The sequence below is a fragment of the Molossus molossus genome, unplaced genomic scaffold (assembly GCF_014108415.1).
Source record: "Molossus molossus isolate mMolMol1 unplaced genomic scaffold, mMolMol1.p scaffold_m16_p_21, whole genome shotgun sequence".
Lineage (NCBI taxonomy): Eukaryota > Metazoa > Chordata > Mammalia > Chiroptera > Molossidae > Molossus > Molossus molossus.
In genome coordinates this window covers 8,058,360-8,076,114 of record NW_023425357.1, presented here as the reverse complement: position 1 = coordinate 8,076,114, position 17,755 = coordinate 8,058,360, and the positions used below count along the sequence as shown (strand labels likewise).

The following is a 17,755-nucleotide window of genomic DNA, read 5'->3' as shown; positions in this document are numbered from 1 at the left end:
TGTGAAAGGAACACATCAAGTGGCTGCCTCCCGCACGACCCAACCAGGGCCGGGGACAAACTGCAACCGAGGTACATGCCCTTAGCGGGAAGCGAACCCGTGTCTCTGGACTGCAGGCTGATGCTCTAACTGCTGAGCCAAACTGGCCAGGGCTCTCATTTGGTTTTATATGTCTGTTTGCTCATCTGTGAAATGGGGCTAATAATAGTCCCACCTCACAGAGTTGTTGTGAATGTTGAATGCGTGTGCCTAGGACAGTGCTTAGCACACACAGATGCTCAGCAGACAGTAGTTACAATTACCCCTAATGCACAAGGAAAGCAACGGAGATGTGTTTGTCTGTGCCTGTCAGGCACCCCTCTGTGACATCAGAGAGAAATGGGATAACTTCTCAAGTGAGAAATCCAAGTCCAAATGTAGGCTTTTCTTCCCTCTTCCCGAAGGCATGTTATCAGTCCCCGCCCCTTTCTGCTGCTTTTTTTTGTTTGTCTGTTAATCCCCACCTGAGTACTTTCCATTGATTTTTTAGATAGAGTGGAAGGGAGGGAGGGTGGGCGAGAGAAACATCAATGTGAGAGACACATCAATTGGTTGCCTCACGACCCAACCAGGGCCAGGGATCAAACCTGCAGCCCAGGTATGTGCCCTTGACCAGGAATTGAATCCAGACGCCCTAACCCGCTGAGCCAAACCGGCCAGGACATTTTTCTTTTCGACCAGCCCTTACTGTTTAGTGGCTCACCATCCCATCATTGGGATCATCTGGCATGGACCGGCATTCAGTGTGCTGAGCATCATGAAATACACCTGGGGTTGCCTCCAGGCTTTGCCAGAATCGAACCCCCTGTATCTCCATGGGCTCACATGGAGCACTCACCTCCCAGTCTCCTTACCCTCCCTGTCAGGCCTCCCTCCCCCCCCCGAAACTGCGCCATCAGGTCAATGGTGACCTGCAACTGTTATTCTTTGGTCCTCATCTCAGTTGTGTTTTGCCATTTTCCCACCTGCTGTTAGGGTCAGCACAAACGACCTTCAGATGAAACATGAATTTGATGGCGCCCTCCTCTCTGAAATGTGACCCTGTTTTCTGATACTCTCTCTGCCTGCCTTCCTGAGTAATTCGGGGTGCCCCCTCCTTCCCTCTGACATCACGGCCCTGGCCAGCTCCTCCCTGTCTTCCCAGCTTCACCCTCGCTCCCCGAACCAGCTTCCCACTCTGCCACAACATGTGACTCCGAACAACAGAAACAACTTCTTGCAGATTTTGAGGTTCGAAGTCCGAAATCAAGATGTCGGCCGGGCCTTGCTCCCCCTGAAACCTGTAGGGTAACCCTCTCTGACCTCTTCCAGCTTCTGGGGCTTGCTGGCCTTCCGCTGGTGGCTGTGTGTTCACGTGGCCTTCTCTCTGTGTGCCTGTCGGTGTCCACATTTCCCTGTATGTAAGGACACCGTCATGCTAGATTAGGGCCCATCTTATGACCTCATTTTAACATGATCATCAGCAAAGAGCCTATTTCCAAATTAGGTCACATTAACAGGTCCCAGAATTAGGACATCAGTATCTCTCTTTGGGGGACACAATTCAACCAATAACACTCCCTCTAATCCAAATGGCAGCCCAAGGAACAAAGCACAAACCCAACTCTGTCCTTTATCTGCTCAAAATTCTTCCAAGGGAATATTACTCAGCCATTAAATGGAATAAAGCACTGACACGTTACCACATGGCTAAACCTGGAAAACATGCTAAGTGAAAGAAGCCAGACACATTGCCCGGCTGGTGTGACTCAGTGGGTTGAGCGTCATCTCATGGATTGAGAGGTCCCGGTTCAATTCCTGGTCAGGGCACATGCTGGGGTTTCGAGCTTGATCCCCAGCAGGGGGCGTGCAGGAGGCAGCCGATTGATGTTTTTCTCTCACATCGATGTTTCTCTCTTTCCCTTCCTCTCTCTCTAAAAACTCAATAAAAACATAAACATAACAAAACCAAAAAAAAAAAAAAAAAAGAAGCCAGACACAAAAGACCATATACTGTAAAACTGCATTTTATGAAATGTCTATCCAGAACAGGCAAATCCATAGAGGCAGAAAGTGGATTGGTGGTTGCCTGTGTTTGGGGGTTGGAGGTAGATGGGGAGTGACTGCCTAGGATAGAAGGCTGCTTGCTGGCTGATTGTGGTGATAGATGCACGACGCTGTGACTATTCTAAAGCCATCCAAACGCACACTTTAGATGGGTGGATTTTATGATCTGTGAATTACATCTCAATAAAGCTGTTAGGTAGCAAACAGCTTCCGTGGCTCCCCAGCGCCCTCTGGAGGGCACGCGGGCTCATTGCCTGCACCACATTCTGATGCACCGGAGCAGAAGACTCCCAGCACACAATTCATAAGAGGCTACAAAGCCACACAGACACTGCCATGGACACACACAAGGGGGCACCCAGTTTTAAAGACCACTTTGCCACACAATCCCGCACACACACACGCACACGCACACCGTCCACCAAGGCACAATGTGACAGCCAGCCAGGGATCCAAACCTTTCTCAGGGATGCACACACCCGATGTGTGCAGGCTGGGCCGTGGACACGCTCCTGGCGGGACAGCCCTCGCTAAAGCAGCGCACTGGCCCCAGCATCCCGTCTGTAGCCATAGCAGCCACACGATGGTCACGCACACTTCGATGCCAAGGCGGCCTGGACCTGCCACCACCACGGAGGGCCATCCCGCAGACCCCGCTGTGGTCTCCACCCCCCTCCCCGCCCGTCCTACTCAGCGACGCCCACCCACTTCACAGGCGGCCCCAGAACTCGCTAGATCCTCACCCCAGGAAGTGGGGGAGGTATTTTTAGTTACAATTAACCTCCCGCCCAATTTCCGAGGCACATCCAATTGGTTTAATTAGAGAGAATTAAGTGAGAGGCATTTCCAGTCACTCGCAGAAGGCGGGGAGGAAGGGAGAAGGTGCTTCCCCTCCCCCACGCGCCAGGGTCTGTCGCTCCCTGGCGCACCCTTGAAGTACACCTCAGGCCTGGGTCCCATCCCGCCCCCTCCCCGCAGCCCGTCCCACAGCCTTTAAAGGAAGGAGGGGGTGTTGGAAGTCCTTCCTGCTGTTTATCCCTCATCCATCCCACGTCAGTCCTGGGGAGTTTGGAGAGAGATGAATACTAAGCACAGTTATCAAAACAACATCTAACCCAGAAACTACTTTGTGCTAGGCCCTTTAAAAGTCATAGTCTTACCTGGGCCAGTTTGGCTCAGCGGTTAGAGCGCCCGCCTGCGGACCAGAGAGACCAGGGTTCGGTTCCCGCTAAGGGCTCGTACCTCGGTTGCAGTTTGTCCCCGGCCTTGGTTGGTTGTGCGGGTGGCAGCCACTCGATGTGTCTCTCTCTCATCGATGTTTCTCTCTCTCTCTCTCTTCTTCCTCTCTCTCCCCCCTGCTCAATCTGAAGATAAATGCAAAAATGTCCTCTGGGTGAGAATAAAAAAAAAAAGTCATAGAGTTTTTGCCCTGGCCGGTTTGCTCAGTGGTTAGAGCACTGGCCTATGCCCTGGAGGGTTGCGGGTTCAATTCACGGTCAAGGGCATGTACCTGGGTTGCAGGTTTGATCCCCAGCCTGGTTGGGGCCCATGAGGGAGGCAACCAATTCATGTTTCTCTCTCTCCACCACTCCCTTCCAACCTCTCAAAAAAAATAAAATTAAATCACAGAGTCTTAGAATATTTATTTATTTATTTATTTATTTATTTATTTATTTATTTTATCCTCATCCGAGGACATTTTTCCATTTTTTGTACAGACAGAGTGGGAGGGAGAGAGAGGAAGAGAGAGAGAGGGAAACATCGATGTGAAAGGGACACATCGAGTGGCTGCCACCCGCACGACCAACCAGGGCCAGGGACAAACTGCAACCGAGGTACATGCCCTTAGCGGGGACCGAACCCGGGTCTCTCTGGACCGCAGGCCGACGCTCTAACCGCTGAGCCAAACCGGCCGGGGCTATTTATTTATTTATTTATTTATTTATTTTTAATCCTCACCTGAGGATATTTTTCTATTTATCTTCAGATAGAGTGGGAGGGAGAGAGAGGGAGAGAGAGAAACATCGATGTGAGAGGGACACATCGACTGGCTGCCTCTGGCACTACCCGGCCGGGCCGGGGACGAACTGCAACTGAGGTACATGCCCTTGACGGGAATCAAACCCGCATCTCATTGGTCCGCAGCCCGACGCTCTACCACTGAGTCAAACCGGCCAGGGCTTAGAATCTTTTTTTTAAAATGAGAGGCCAGACTCTGGCTGGTTTGGCTCAGCGGTTAGAGCGTTGGCCCGCGGACCAGAGAGTCCCGGGTTCGGTTCCCGCTAAGGGCACGTACCTCGGTTGTGGTTTGTCCCGGCCCCGGTTGGGTTGTGTGTGTGGCAGCCACTCGATGTATCTCTCTCACATCGATGTTTCTCTCTCTTCCTCCCTCTCTATCTGAAGATAAATGGAAAAATATCCTCAGGTGAGGATTAAAAAAAGAGAGAGAGAGGCCATTGAGAACAGGCTCCGGAGCTGCCAGGTGGCCTGGGTTCTCCAGCTGTGTGACCCTGCACAAGTGACTTCACCTCTCTGGGCCGTGATTTTCTCCTTTGGAAACTGAGGACAGCGATCGTCCCGCCTCCTGGGACCTAGCGGCGGGCTTCCCAGGTTGGTAGGATAAAGCCCTAGAAGAAGGCCTGGCACGCAGCGCGCGCTGGGAAAGGGGAGACATGCAGGAAGGTGGCCCTGCGCCAGCCGCCAGCCGCCAGCCCCTAGCAGAGCTAACGATGCTCTCATTTCCTCGGCCCACACAGGTCTCCCCATCTGCCCCCTGGGGCGCCAGCTACCCTAGCAGGGCCTTAGGTGTGTTCATGAAGCAATGAGCAGAGTGTGCCCAGGAAATGCCTGTGGCCTGAGCGGTGGGTGGGTGACAGGTGAAGGCGCGTCTCCTCTGCTCCCCGCCCGTTTCCTGGGCGCCCTCGGCTCCGAGCTGCAGCTTCTCTAGGGACAGACCCTGACTCCGGACTTGGAGCACGTAGGACGTGCCAGGCACCGTTCTCAGCACGTCCCTTGCCACACCTCAGCTCCGCAGACCTACTACCCCCACTGTCCAGATGTGGAGACTGAGACCCGGCTACTGTGTTTCAGCGGCAGAATTTGAACCCATGTCTGTCGGCACCACTCTCAACGGGTGAGGCTGCTCCCGCCCAGCCTGCCTGTCCTCTCCCATGGACAGACGGACAGACGGAGAAAGTAGTCTGGGAGCCAGGGGGAGATGGATGCAACCCTGGCCCCGATTCTTCCTCCCTCCCTGTATCCACCTCTCGAGATGTGTTTGCAGCTCCGCCCAGTGAAGGGTGGAGTCTATTTCCGGACCCTTGAGTCCAGGCTGGCCTTCAGGCTTCCCAGGGCTGAGAGATAGGGACCCACATAAGCACGTGCCAGGTCTGAGCTGGGGCCACCAGGACCTGGGCGCTCCTGCTCCCTCTCAGAGTCCAATCAAGCCTCTATGTGAACCAACTCGACAGCCTGCTGGCTGATGTGACCACGGGGTCCAGTCACTACTGTTGCCTCTGCCGCCAGCAAGCCAACCCCCAGAAACAGAGCCCCCCTTGCTGACCTGGGCCTGGCCACAGACACACAGGGAGCCCTGCTGAAGCCACAAGACCTGCCTAGCTTTGCCTAGTTTAAGATACCAACCCACAGAATAATGAGCTAAAAAGTAGCGGGCGTTTTGAGCCACAAGGTTTAGGGATTGTTTGTTACACAGCAGTGGCAGGCTGGTGCAGGTGGAGTGCCCAAGGACGCAGCAGGTGAAGAGTATTAACTATCACTGTAATGGGCGGTCTTGTGAGTTTCAGATTGATGAGAATTTGAATCTTAGAAGAGACACAAGAACGCAAATTGGCCCTGAGCAGTGTGGCTCGGTCGGTTGGGTTTCCTCCTGTGCACGTAAAGGTTCCCAGTTCGATTCCGGGTCAGGGCACATACTGGGGCTGGTCAGTCCCTGGGAGTGGGCATGCGGGGGGCAGCCAATAAATAAATGTTTCTCTCCCTCTCCCTCCTCTCTCTAAAAATCAATAAAAAAATCTTCATTAAAAAAAAAAAAACTCGAATTGGCGGTTTTTTGTTTTTAAGACTTTATCTTTAAAAAAAAAGTAGAAGACATCAGAGAAGGGAGGTAGGGGGAGAGAGGAGGGGAGTGGGTTGGGAGGATGAAGGGAACCTCCCCAAATATCGGATCCGGGTGACCCTCCTCCCCTGACAGCCCCAGCCCACCCCCAATTCCATCTCTGTCCTGGAGGTGGGGGCCCCCGCCACCATCTTCTGATGACCCAGGATCTCAGCTCGGGTTCCGGGCAGAAGTGGGGGGCAGAGCCCAGAGGCCTTGTTTTTGTCCTTGAGCGACCCTCGAGCAGGTGCACAGGCCCCCTGTGTCGGGCGGGGCCCCAGGGAGGTAGGCGTTGAGTGGGAGGGTCATAGGAGGTGGGGTCCTGAAGCCAGAGGTGGGGACCAGAGCCAGGGGTTAGCCTGGCAGTCACAGTTTGGAGGCTGGGGTCTGTGGAGAGGGGAGGAGAGGCCGAGTCAGGAGGCGAGGAGAGGGTCTGGCCCATGTCAGCCTCTGACAGTCCCCACCAGCCCCACAGTGAGAGGGACGCAGACGGAGGGGGTGGGGAGGGAGACAAAGAACCAGAACGAAATGGAGGCAGACGGAGATGAGAAACGAGATAAGGAGACAGTTCAAGAGAGAAAGACAAGGGGAGAGGGAGACAAAAAGACAAGAGTGGAGGAGATGGAAAAGGCAGGGAGAAAAGCTAGCCCCCTGGGAAGCAGGATAGGAAGCTCCCTCCATTACTCCTGATCCCAGAGGTCCTCTGACACTCGGACCAGCCCACAGCTGCCCATATTGGTCAGAGCAGGGCTGAGACCCCCGCCGACCGGCCAGGTTCTGAACAAAGCGGTCCATCCCTCCTTCCCAGGCTCAGGCCTCCACCGCCCCTGTGCCTAAATCCTCCCAGGTCTCCACTCACATCTCCCAGCCTTTCTGTTGGCCCTGAATTTATGACTCACTCACCTGACTCACCACTCAGCCCAGCTCAGTCCTCCCCTCCTTTGTGTGTGTCGGGGGAGGGGCCGCTTCATAGCACGAAGTGTGCTGGACTTTTACATACACTGTTTCTTCTTTCCCTGCCTCACTGCTTCTACTCTCCCGATCTCAGCTCCAAAGCCCCTTCCTCCAGGAAGTCCTCCTTGAACCTTTCCTGGGTCTGATGTCTTCTCTGGGCTCCTCCAATTCCTGGGTTCCCTCATCCCACCCTGCCCACTCTGGGTCATCACTATTCAGGATGAGTCTGTCTTTCCCACTGGATTGTGAGCCCCATGAGGGCAGGGCTGGGCTGTCACAGTGACTACTGTGTCCCCAGCACCACCCAGCACAGAGGTGCTCAGGGAATGTGTACTGAATGAATGAATGAATTCAATAAATAGATGCTGCCTTGGCCTGTGTGGCTCAGCGGTTAGAGTGTCAATCCAAAGACTGAAGGGTCATGGGCTCAATTACCCATGAAGGGCATGTACCTAGGTTGCAGGTTCGATCCCTGGCCCTGGTCAGGGCACGTGCTGGAGGCCACCAATCGATGTGTCTCTCTCACATCGATGTTTATCTCTCTGCCCTTCTCTCCCCCTCCCTCCCTTCCACTCTATCTAAAAATCAATGGAAAACCCTGGCCGGTTTGGCTCAGCGGTTAGAGCGTTGGCCTGTGGTCTGGAGAGACCTGGGTTCGGTTCCCGCTAAGGGCGCGTACCTCGGTTGCAGTTTGTCCCCGGTCCTGGTTGGTCGTGCGGGTGGCAGCCACTCGATGTGTCCCTTTCACATCGATGTTTCCCTCTCTCTCTGTTCCTCTCTCTCCCTCCCGCTCTACCTGAACAAAAAATGGAAAAATGTCCTCGAGTGAGGATAAAAAATAAAAATCAATGGAAAAACATCCTCGGGTGAGGATTAACAAAACAAACAAACAATAGATGCTGAACTAAGGTGTTCAGAGGGCGGTAGGGAACCACGGGGGGGTGGGGGGTGTTAATCCAGAGATCTGATCTATGCTTCACAAACTCCAGGTAGCCTGTCAACCCTCAGACTTTGCCCATGCGCTGCCCTTTGCTCTTCTGAGCTGAATGAGCCTGCACAACCGACTTCTCTCTGAGCCTGTTTTCTCAGAATCTCTCAGTTCTCTCCTAAGTTCGAAATGTTTTCATCTTCTGCAAAATGACAACAATAGTTTCTCCCGTTTGGGGTTGTTGTGAAGACTAAATAAGAAGATACTCTAAAATCTTAAGATCTGGAAGAACAAAAGAACGAACCCTATTCCTTTGTCCCTAACGTCTACCCAGTGGACTCCTATTCCTTATACAGTGTCCTACCCAGAAGCCTCTCCGTGAAATGTTCCCTGCTGTCTCAGAGGTGGCGTGACTCCCTCCTCTGAGCAACCTGGGTTTTATTGTTTCAGTGGTTGCACTGGTTTCTGGTGTCCACTTCCTCACAAACCCAGAATCTTCTCAAGAGCAGGACCCTAGCCCTGGCCAGTTTGGCTCAGCGGTTGAGCATCGGCCTGTGGACCAGAGAGTCCCGGGTTCGGTTCCCGCTAGGGGCACGTACCACACACAAAAAAGTCAGGGCATGTATATATGTACGTATGTATAGATGGATGGATGGATGGATGGATGGGTCATCTTCCCACCAAGCCTTGGAGAGCGCTCAGTTCAGGGACCTGGCTGCCCCCGCTCTGGGTGGTCCACTATTGGAGTCCAGGGGTCTTACAAAGGTTTGAGAGCCGCACAGCCCCCAACCCCTCGACAATGGACACTCACACTTCTCCTGAATCCTGCCTCTATAGATAATGCCACTCTCCTTCTAAGTTCAAACTCATCCCCATAGATCCTGGAAGACAAAAGAGGAGGATTAGTGGGTCTTCACCAGACGCCCCTATATGCCCCCAAATCCCTCTCGCCCCTTTCTGTCTCAGAGGCTCCCTCTATGAGGACAGACTGAGTCATTGTTTAAGACAGTGCTGGTCATTTAAGGAAAAGGGGAGCCTTCCAGTAGGTGGCCACAGCCTGGAGGAAGTGAACTCTGTGAGGACGGTGGGCACCTGGAAATCGGCTCCTCTGTTATGCAAATGAGGCGCTGTATTCATTATTCATGACCGTAATCCCAGAGGGGGCAGCAGCTTCGTTGAGAGGAGGGGCCTGGTGTGCTGGAGGCGGGGCTTGGTTAGGGGCGGGGCCTTACCTGGTGGCCGGACGGTCACGTGTGGCTGTGTTTCTGTGTAGCCCCCCATGGACTGGCCCTCTGGGCTGAAGGCTGCACCCTGCCCTGTGAGGAGGGTTGAGGGGTGCAGCCTGAGCCCCACGATGCCTGGGGCCGGGCTTTGACCTCCCCAGGAGCTCTAGGCCCTCTGTCCCCACCTCTCTCTGTACCTGTGCGGTTGGATTGATCTATCATGGGTTGCACGATGCGTCTCCGGGCGTTAATGAACCTGGGAAGGGGGCGTGGAAATGGAGGAGGGTGTAACACGGTTGTAGGATAGAGACAGAGATGAACATAGAGACAGAGAGAGAGCTGGGAGGAGAGGGCTGGGATGGGGAGGAAAAGGAGCGAGAGGAGCGAGGGGGAGTCTCCCAGGGGCTTCGCGGTCTCCTTCAGCACCTCGGACAGCGCCGGCCTCCCACGCCGGGCTCCCCACGCACCGCCCAAGCCTCCAGGGCCCTCACCAGTTGTTGACTTGCAGGATGGTGAGTCCCGTGTCCTGCGCCAGCTGTTTCTTCTGCTCCTCCGAGGGGTACGGGTGCTGTGGCCATCAGCAAGAGTCATCCTGCCTGCTGGGCCACCATCTGATCCCCAAGGCCGGGCCCGCCGGGTCCCCGAGGTGAGCCCAGGCTGTGGCAGGGGCTGGAAGAGCTTCTCCTTGCTCCCTGGGGCCCAACCGAGGGAAGCTGAGCCAAGCTTTGGGCAATTACGCCCGTGGGCGCCCCCGCCTCTTCCAGCAATTAGAGGCTAATTGGCTTTCATTCGGGAAAGACGGAGCTTGGGGACCCGGCTCCATTGCCAGGAAAGGAGGTAAAACCCAGCACCAGCCTCCCTGAGTCTGTCAGGCCCTGTGTAAGTCTCTCCCTGTCCTGATATCGTTCTTTCTCTATACCCCTCTCTCCTTCCCTCCCCACCCCCACCCCACCCCGTCCTTGTGACTCAGTCTCTCCTTGTCTCTCTCTCTCACTCCAATTCAATCCTCCCAAGATCTCTGGGCTCACTCTGCGCATCTGCAGAATGGAGATGATACAGCCCTGGCCTCAGTGTGGCGGATGATTGATTGGGGGGGTGAAGAGATGGGCCAATGGTCAGATGGCCGGGTGGGTGGGTTTGGGGACGACTGAATGAGTTAAGAGTCCTTAGCAGCACCTGGCACACAGGTAGCGCTCAGGATGTTTTTTTCCTTGAAATTCTCCCTCAATATCCCCCTGCCTCAGCCTCCCATCTCTGGGTCTCTGGACCTCGGTCTCGGTGCGGCCGTCCTCTCTCTCTCTGCGGGCCCATCCAGCCCCCGGTGTGACGGGCTCTCACCGAGAGGTGCTGGAACAACCAGGCTCTCATGATGTTAGTGGCCACCTTGGGGAAGATGCCCCTTTTCTTGTTCCGCCGCCGCTCCTGGTCCAGCTCCTCGTCCTCTCCCCCAGAACTGGGAGAGGCCACGCTGGTGTCTAACCCATCTCCTGAGGGGGAGAGGCGCGCTGTGTTTGTGGGCAGCAAGGGTGGGACACAGGGGAGACCCAGAACCCTCACCCAAGACACTACCCACTGCCTGGTGCACATCCCAGCCATCCTTACACCCTTGGAAGTCCTACTTGCTGTCTAACTTCAATCCTCAGTCTGACTCCCACATTTCCCTTCTACCTCCCAACCTTCTCACCTTGGTCACTGGAGTTGTCCCCACTCTGGGAGGCAAGGCCCCCGCTGGATGGACCTGGGGTCCCCAAATGTATAGAGCCGCTATCTTCATGATCTCTAATCCATGTATTATTCTGAAAAACAAGAGTTGGAAGTCACAGCACAGTCACTAAGACCACGGGCTCTGCAGCTAGGACTCCTTAGTGAAAAGCCTGTCCCTGCCTCTTTTCTGGCTGTGTGACCTTGGGTAAGTCACTTCGCCTCTCTGTGCCTCAGTTTCCTCAACTGGATGATGGAGGACTATGATGGTCCCCATCTCACAGAGCGTGCAAACGATTCACTGAGTTAATTTCCATGACGGCATCGCAGTCACTCGGGCAAGGTGAGTTTATGCGGGTCCGTGGCCCCTGGTCTGAAATCCATGGTGGCTGGAGGTGGTTCAGAACTCAGAACTCACGCTGTCAGACAGCAGTCAGTGCACACGAGGTGTGCTTCGGAACATCCCCCGCAGGGTCTGGGGCATAACCTCGGCAAGCTCATTAACATTTCTGCAGCAAAATGAAGATTTAACTAGGTGGAATAAATAAAAGCTATAAATAGCCTCTCATTAGTTCAGGTCAGATTTTACTGCCAAATGAGTTTGCGCTAAACTTATGGAGGAAAAAGAAAACAACTTTCAGTGTTTCGAGACTTGAGGGGTCTCAGAACTGCAGACCAGGAGTCGGGGACTGTGCCTGACCATGCGTTGGGTTCACCCTCTGTCTCAGCTCCAAGTCCCAGGAGGCCCACCCACCCATCTAGAGGGCACTCCGTTGTCGTCGGTTTCAGGTTCAGTGTGTGTGTGTGTGTGGGGGGGGTGGAAACAGCTGCCTGCCCCAGTGATTGCCCTGGACCCAGACCTGCCCGCTGCCTTGTAAACAGTCTGCCCGGCTCTGTTTCCTGCTGGGGCACAGCCTGAGGTCACCAGCTCAGGGCAGCTCAGCCCATGTGTGCGGCTGTGTCTGGGTGCACTGGGGGCTTGTGTGCAAACAGCTGTTTGCTGGGGTCGACTGAGCGCTGTGGGTGAGCCTCCCTGTCGGTGTACCTGAAGCTGTCCTGAGACTGTCGTGCGACATGCAGTGTAGTGCCTACGTCTCTGCCCAAGGGCATGGTTATCCCTGGCGAGGACGTGACTGTGGGCATAGTTGCTATATGGGTGGAGTTGAGACAGGCAGTGGGTTCAGAGTGTGATTGTCACTCTGAGAGGGCCAGGTGGCTGTATCTATCACTGTTTGTGGCCATAGGTCAAGGGTTGGTTGTCCTTGTGCGACAGTGCGTGATTGTCCTGATTCCTGCACAAGTGGACAGGTGGCTAATGGCCAAGGGAGAGAATCAGAGGCTGAGAAGATAAGGAACACAGCTTCGCCTCCGAGTGAGATGTAACCCATTGTCACCCGCGTGCGGCTCTCCATGAGTGGTGCATGTTGCGGGTTGTGGGCAGAGAGGGGCCTTGGGACCTATCTGACTGTAGTGTGGGGTGTGCCCGAGTCTCGCTGGGGTATGGCAGTGCCTGTATCTGGGTCCGAGTGTCTCGTTGTATAATTGCTGGGTGTGTTGACAGTGTGACCATCTTGAGGCTGTGGTCCTTGTTGGGATCCACACAGCTGAGCTGTTGTGTGATTGTTGATGAAACTGTACTCCGGCTGTATCTGAGGCTGAGTGGCATGGTGTGCATGCTCACCCGCTGGAGTCAGACGGTTAGGTGGTTAGGAGAGTGTGTGCGAGTGTGCAGGACTGTGGTCAGTCTGGGTCTGGGTGTTGCTGTGTCTGATCTGTGTGGCAGGATCTGGGACCAGCTGGCTCAATCTTTATGGATATGGTCGTGTGTGCCACACACACACACACACACACACACACTCTCTCGGATGAGGGTGTCTCAGGCTGTGTGGCCTACGACGCCATGATGCAGCTGGGACGGTGCGTTTACGTGCATGGTGTGTGCTGTCCTCTGGCCATGAGTGAGAATAGCTAGAATTGTCTGTGTAGCTGTGTACAAGCCTGTGTGCATGCAGCCAAGCCTATGGTGGGGTCTCCAGCTGTTAGAGTGCGTGTGTGCTTGTGTGTGTGTGTGTGTCCTCATGCTGTGACCCTGCTGTCCAGCACTGCTTGGCTTGCAGGGTGATGCCTGCTGCCCCCCTGGCCCACCTGGTCCGGGAGGCTGGGGCAGGAGGCCGGGTAATCCTCCAGATCCTCCCTGCAGCCGCCGTCCTGATCCTCGATGACCAGGTCGATGGGCATCTTTCCCTTGAGGCAGGTGATGTAGCGGTGACAGAAGTTGTCGCACAGGTCGTGGACCTGAGGGGGCACCGGGGTACTGGGGGGGCCACCCGGGGGCCAGGGCTGGGGCAAACGGGGACGGGGGTGGCTTCTGCTCCAGCTCCGGTGGGGAGAGAGCCTGAAGGTCAGGGCGCGAGGGGCGAGGGGGGAGGGGACGAGAGGCTGTGGGGGAAAGCGAGAGGACTCACCTTCTCCAGCTCCAGCAGGTGGAACCGGAGCACCTGGATGGCCTGTATCATCTGCAAACAGAGGCAGAGGAGGGGAGGGAGGGAGAGAGACAGAAGAGGAAGAGACAGAAGAAGGAAGAGGAGGAGGAGGAGGACAACAGCGGAAAGAGAAGAGACAGAGGAGCACAGAGAGTGAGACAGAATGACAAGGACAGAGAGACACAGAGACAGAGACGGGGGCAGAGAGGAACAGAGATCCGAGACGGAGAGCAGCATTCCGGGAAGAGAGGGTTCGATTGTGTCAGAGACAGAGAAGCAACAGGTGCAAGAGACAGAAAAGGATCCATCACCAGAGGAGTGAACACAGGTGAGCTACAGTGATAATACCCTCTCCTTTCCTGCTTGCTCGCTGCTCCAGCTCCCACCCTCCACCTGCAAACTACATTTCCCAGAGTCCTTTGCCAAAGGGTTCAGCCAATAGGAAGCCCTGGCGGGAGCTGGAAAATGAAAGAAGCCAGGGCATTCCTCTCTCTCCTCCCCCTTCTCTTTCTTTTCTCTCTCCCTTCCTGTCCTCTTTCCTTTGCAGCTAAGTCCCTGCACCCATTTTGGGGTGGGCTCTGTTCTCCTGCTAGAGAGCCTGTGCCAGGCACTATTCTAAGGGCTTGACTCCCGTTAACTCATTAAATCCTCACAAGAGCCCTACAAGATAGGAGTTACTACTAGATACACTTTACAGATGAGGAAACTGAGGCACAGGAGATGGGACTTGTCCTGGTTCACAGAGCTAGGATGTGGCAGAACTGGGATTCGAACATGAGCCATTGGTCTGCGTCGCAATCTCTAGGCTATACTGCATCGCACCGGGCAACAGTTTATCAGTGTTTGAGAACGTGAGTCCCTCAACCAACCCCAAGGCTATGGAGGGCAGGAAAGGAGACCCCTGTGCAGAAGGGGACACTGTGGGGGGCCCAGGTCTCACCAGATTGTCCAGCTCCGGGTTGGAGGAGAAGAGGGGCCTCTCGGAGCGGACCTGGGAGGAAGTAAAAGGCCAGGGAGGGCACATCCTGTGTCCCGCCTGCCCTCCTCCCTGGCTGTCCTGGTGCACGGTGGATGGGGGTGCCCACCTGCTTGGCAAAGGCTGCAATGTCCTCATTGAAGGAATCGGAGGAACACACGTCACCACCCAGGGGTGTGCCCAGCCCAGCCCCAGCTCCATCACGGGGTGAGCAGGTGGCCAGTTCACACTTCTCAAAGACCAGGGCCAGCAGCGGGAAGAGTGGGTGTCTGGGGGAAGCAGGAGAGGAGAGAGTTCATGAGGAGCGGGCAGGGGTCTTTGAAACATGGAGACACTGGGAGGGACAGGAGACCCGGAGGGAGGAGTTGGAGACACAGACACAGAGGGAGATAGAGTCACAGAAGGAGAATCAGATCTAGAGAGACCGAGAAACAGAAAGGCCTGCATTCTGAGACCCCACGGAGCCTCGGCCCTGAGCCCACTCACCCGTAGATCTCATCCTTCTCCCTCTTCAGGCCATCACTGTCCAGGCCCGGGGGCGGAGGCTGGGGGGGCTGAGGGGGGCCGTAGGGCCCAGGGGCTCTCGGTGCCTCCGAGAAGCCAGCCAGGGCTGCAGTGCCATCCACGATGCCTGGGTAGTGGGGCAGCTCATCGTACTGGGGGAGGCAAGACCCAGGGATTAATCAGCTCCAGCAAGAAACCTCCTGGCTGTCTCTCCCTGCCACAGGAACCAGCCCTCTGTCCCCGTAAGTGTCCCAACCATGCCCCCAGCGCCCCCCCCATGTCCCATGGAGCTGTATAGAACTGAAGGCCTTGTCCCACAGTCTTCTCTTGTACCCATGGGCTGTGACATATGTCCCATCAGAGATTCCTAAGGGTGGGCAAGAGGGTCCAGAGGAGAAAGACAGACCCAGATCTCTGATCTGAGGGTCAGGGATCAGCTGGCTGGTAACTGCCAGGTCCTCACAGAAAGGGGTGGGGGGAGGGGAGAGAGAGAAAGGGAGAGAGAGACATGATGAGAGCAATAGAAAGAAAGGCAAAGAGAAAGAGACAGGAGATAAAAGAGGCAGAGGGGGAAGGAGAGAGAGCGAGACAGAGAAGATACAGGGGAAACAGACTGTAGAAAGATTTTCACCGATAGAACTTCCCATAAAAAAATGCTTCAATTTCATTTCAGTTTTCAAATACGCGCAACTTGTCACATCACACACACACACACACACACACAGGCACACACACACCCCAAGCCAACTGCCAGGCACAGGAATAAATGAATGAATGAGTGAATGAATGAGACATTTAGCACATGGATGAATGAATAAATGAGGCATTTCGCACAGCGCTTGGCACACATTCAATAAACTCTGTTGAACGGGAGGAGAAACACACACACACACACACACACACACACACACACACACACACAAACTGCACAAGCTCACTTTTGCTAACAGCCCCCAAGAGAAACTACGGGCATCCGGGCGAGATTTCTGTGTCCGGTCACCACAGAAACACACGCGCTGGGAAGCCCGGGGACTTCGAGCGCCCAGCGCAAGCCCTTCCCCTGGAGACGCAGAAACTGAGGCTTAAAGAGGCGAAGGGCCTCCGGGGGGAGCGGGGGCTCCTGCCACCGCCCGCCTCGGCCCCGCGGCGGCGCGAGGGGCTCAGTGTGTCTGCCCCTCCGCTCGTTCGCGTCCTCTTCTAACTTCTCCTGCGCCCTGAAGTTTCCTTCACCCGCTCCGGGCGGTGCGTCGCTCGGCCGACACTTCGGCCCCCTCCACCGCCTACTCACCTCCTCGCCTGTCTCCTCCGGTCTGGCCCGTCCCCGGGACGTAAAGGGGAGGCGAGAGGGGCCCTGACTGCTGAGACCCACCTCCCCCGGCACTGTCCCCGCCGAGAACCCTCGGAGGACTTGGAACAAGAGTAGAGCAGGGAGAAGGGGGTGTGGGGGGCACAGAAAAGGAAGCGAGGGGGTAGGATAAAGGGCCTTCGGTGGAGGGGGAGATAGGGGGGCAGAGTGGGGGGAACCGAGGGGCAGGGAGAGGGAGGCAGAGGCTGGGACGGTGGAGGGGGCGGGATGGGCTTGACGGGACCAGAGCGCCCGGGGGGGGGGGGTGTGCAATTGAGGGGTTGGGGAGGCAGGGACCGGCTGTGGCACAGGGGTGCCCGTCCTCAGACCTACCCTCCGGGCCATGGGCTGATGCCGGCGGCAGCTCCTGGGTCCCTCCAGGGCCTGGCCGGCGGGCAGGGCGCAGCCAGGGGCAGCGGCCCCCGGTGGCCCGCGGTGCCGACGCCAGGGGGTGGGGCAGGAGGCTGGGTGCCCGGCCCCCCCACCCCCGCCGCCGTCAGTGGCAGGCGCCGGGCGGTGCGCAGGCTGCGACCATGGACCCCCAGCCCCCTCCCCCCGCGGGGGTCACAGCCGGGGGCTCATGCCAGCGAGGGAAGGGGCGAGAAGGAGGGAAGGGTCGCCCCAGACCCCTCCCTGGGGCCCCCAGTCCGTTCCCGGGTCCTGGGCGGACCGAACCAGCTCGAGACAAACAGATCAGAGATGAGCGATGGGGGCGGGGGGCGAGGAGGTGGCCCGCCCGGGCGGCGGGGGCGGCGGGGCTCCCGGCGCTGGTGCGGGGTCCCGGCGTGGGCGGCCCAGAGGGATGCTGGCGGCCCTGGCTGTCCCTCTCCTCCTTTCCCGGTCTCTCCCTCTCTCTGTGGTCACATCCGGAAGTTCCACATCGGAGATGCTTAACCCACTGTCCGCCGGTGGCGCGGGCGGCGGGCGGGGCGGGAGCGTCCGGAGCCTCCGCCCCTCCCCCTGCTCCCCCGCCCTGCCCCCTACTCCGGGGGTGGGGGCTGCTTTTGTATCGGAGTCCCGGGGGTCTGATCTCCCCACCCCTCCCGCCTTCCTCCCTCTGGTCCACCCCCTCCCGGTCTTCTCTGCTCCCCCCTCTCCCTCAGCTGCCACAGGTCTCTGTCCCCTTGTCCCCCTGTCCCCCCACGCCCTTCTCTCCCTCTTTCTCCATCTCCTCGGTTCCCCATTTTTTCCTGTGTCTTCGAGTTTCTCTTTTTCCATTTCTTTCTCTCTTTGTCTCTATCTCTCTCTCCCATCTCTGCCCCACACGTCTCTGCCTCCCGCCGGCTCTCCCTTCCCCCACCTCCCACGGGGCTTCTCTTCAGGGGCCTCCCCTCACCCTCTGTCTGTTCGCTCCGACTGAAACAGGAGAGGAGAGCCAGAGGCTGCAAGTAACCAAACCCCCATATTTTAGTTCTCTTCTTGCTCTGCCCCCCTACTGCCTG

The 17,755-nt window shown here is 56.5% G+C and overlaps 1 protein-coding gene across 2 annotated transcripts; it reads right to left on the bottom strand.

The window, feature by feature from the left end:
* Window positions 1-6,345: 6,345 nt before the first annotated feature.
* MEIS3 (Meis homeobox 3) lies at window positions 6,346-17,074 on the bottom strand. 2 transcript variants are annotated; one of them, XM_036274537.1, is made up of 13 exons: window positions 16,647-17,074; window positions 14,951-15,120; window positions 14,574-14,733; window positions 14,429-14,479; window positions 13,471-13,521; window positions 13,151-13,300; window positions 10,989-11,100; window positions 10,643-10,791; window positions 9,796-9,872; window positions 9,502-9,560; window positions 9,314-9,397; window positions 8,893-8,962; window positions 6,346-6,586 (listed from the first exon to the last, which is right to left on the bottom strand). In XM_036274537.1, the coding sequence occupies exons 1-12, from the start codon at window positions 16,656-16,658 to the stop codon at window positions 8,913-8,915; spliced, it is 1,125 nt and encodes a 374-aa protein (XP_036130430.1). In that variant the 5' UTR covers window positions 16,659-17,074; the 3' UTR covers window positions 6,346-6,586; window positions 8,893-8,912. The 2 variants fall into 2 exon arrangements, with proteins under 2 accessions (XP_036130430.1, XP_036130431.1); XM_036274538.1 differs by having other exon boundaries at window positions 13,151-13,249.
* Window positions 17,075-17,755: the final 681 nt, after the last annotated feature.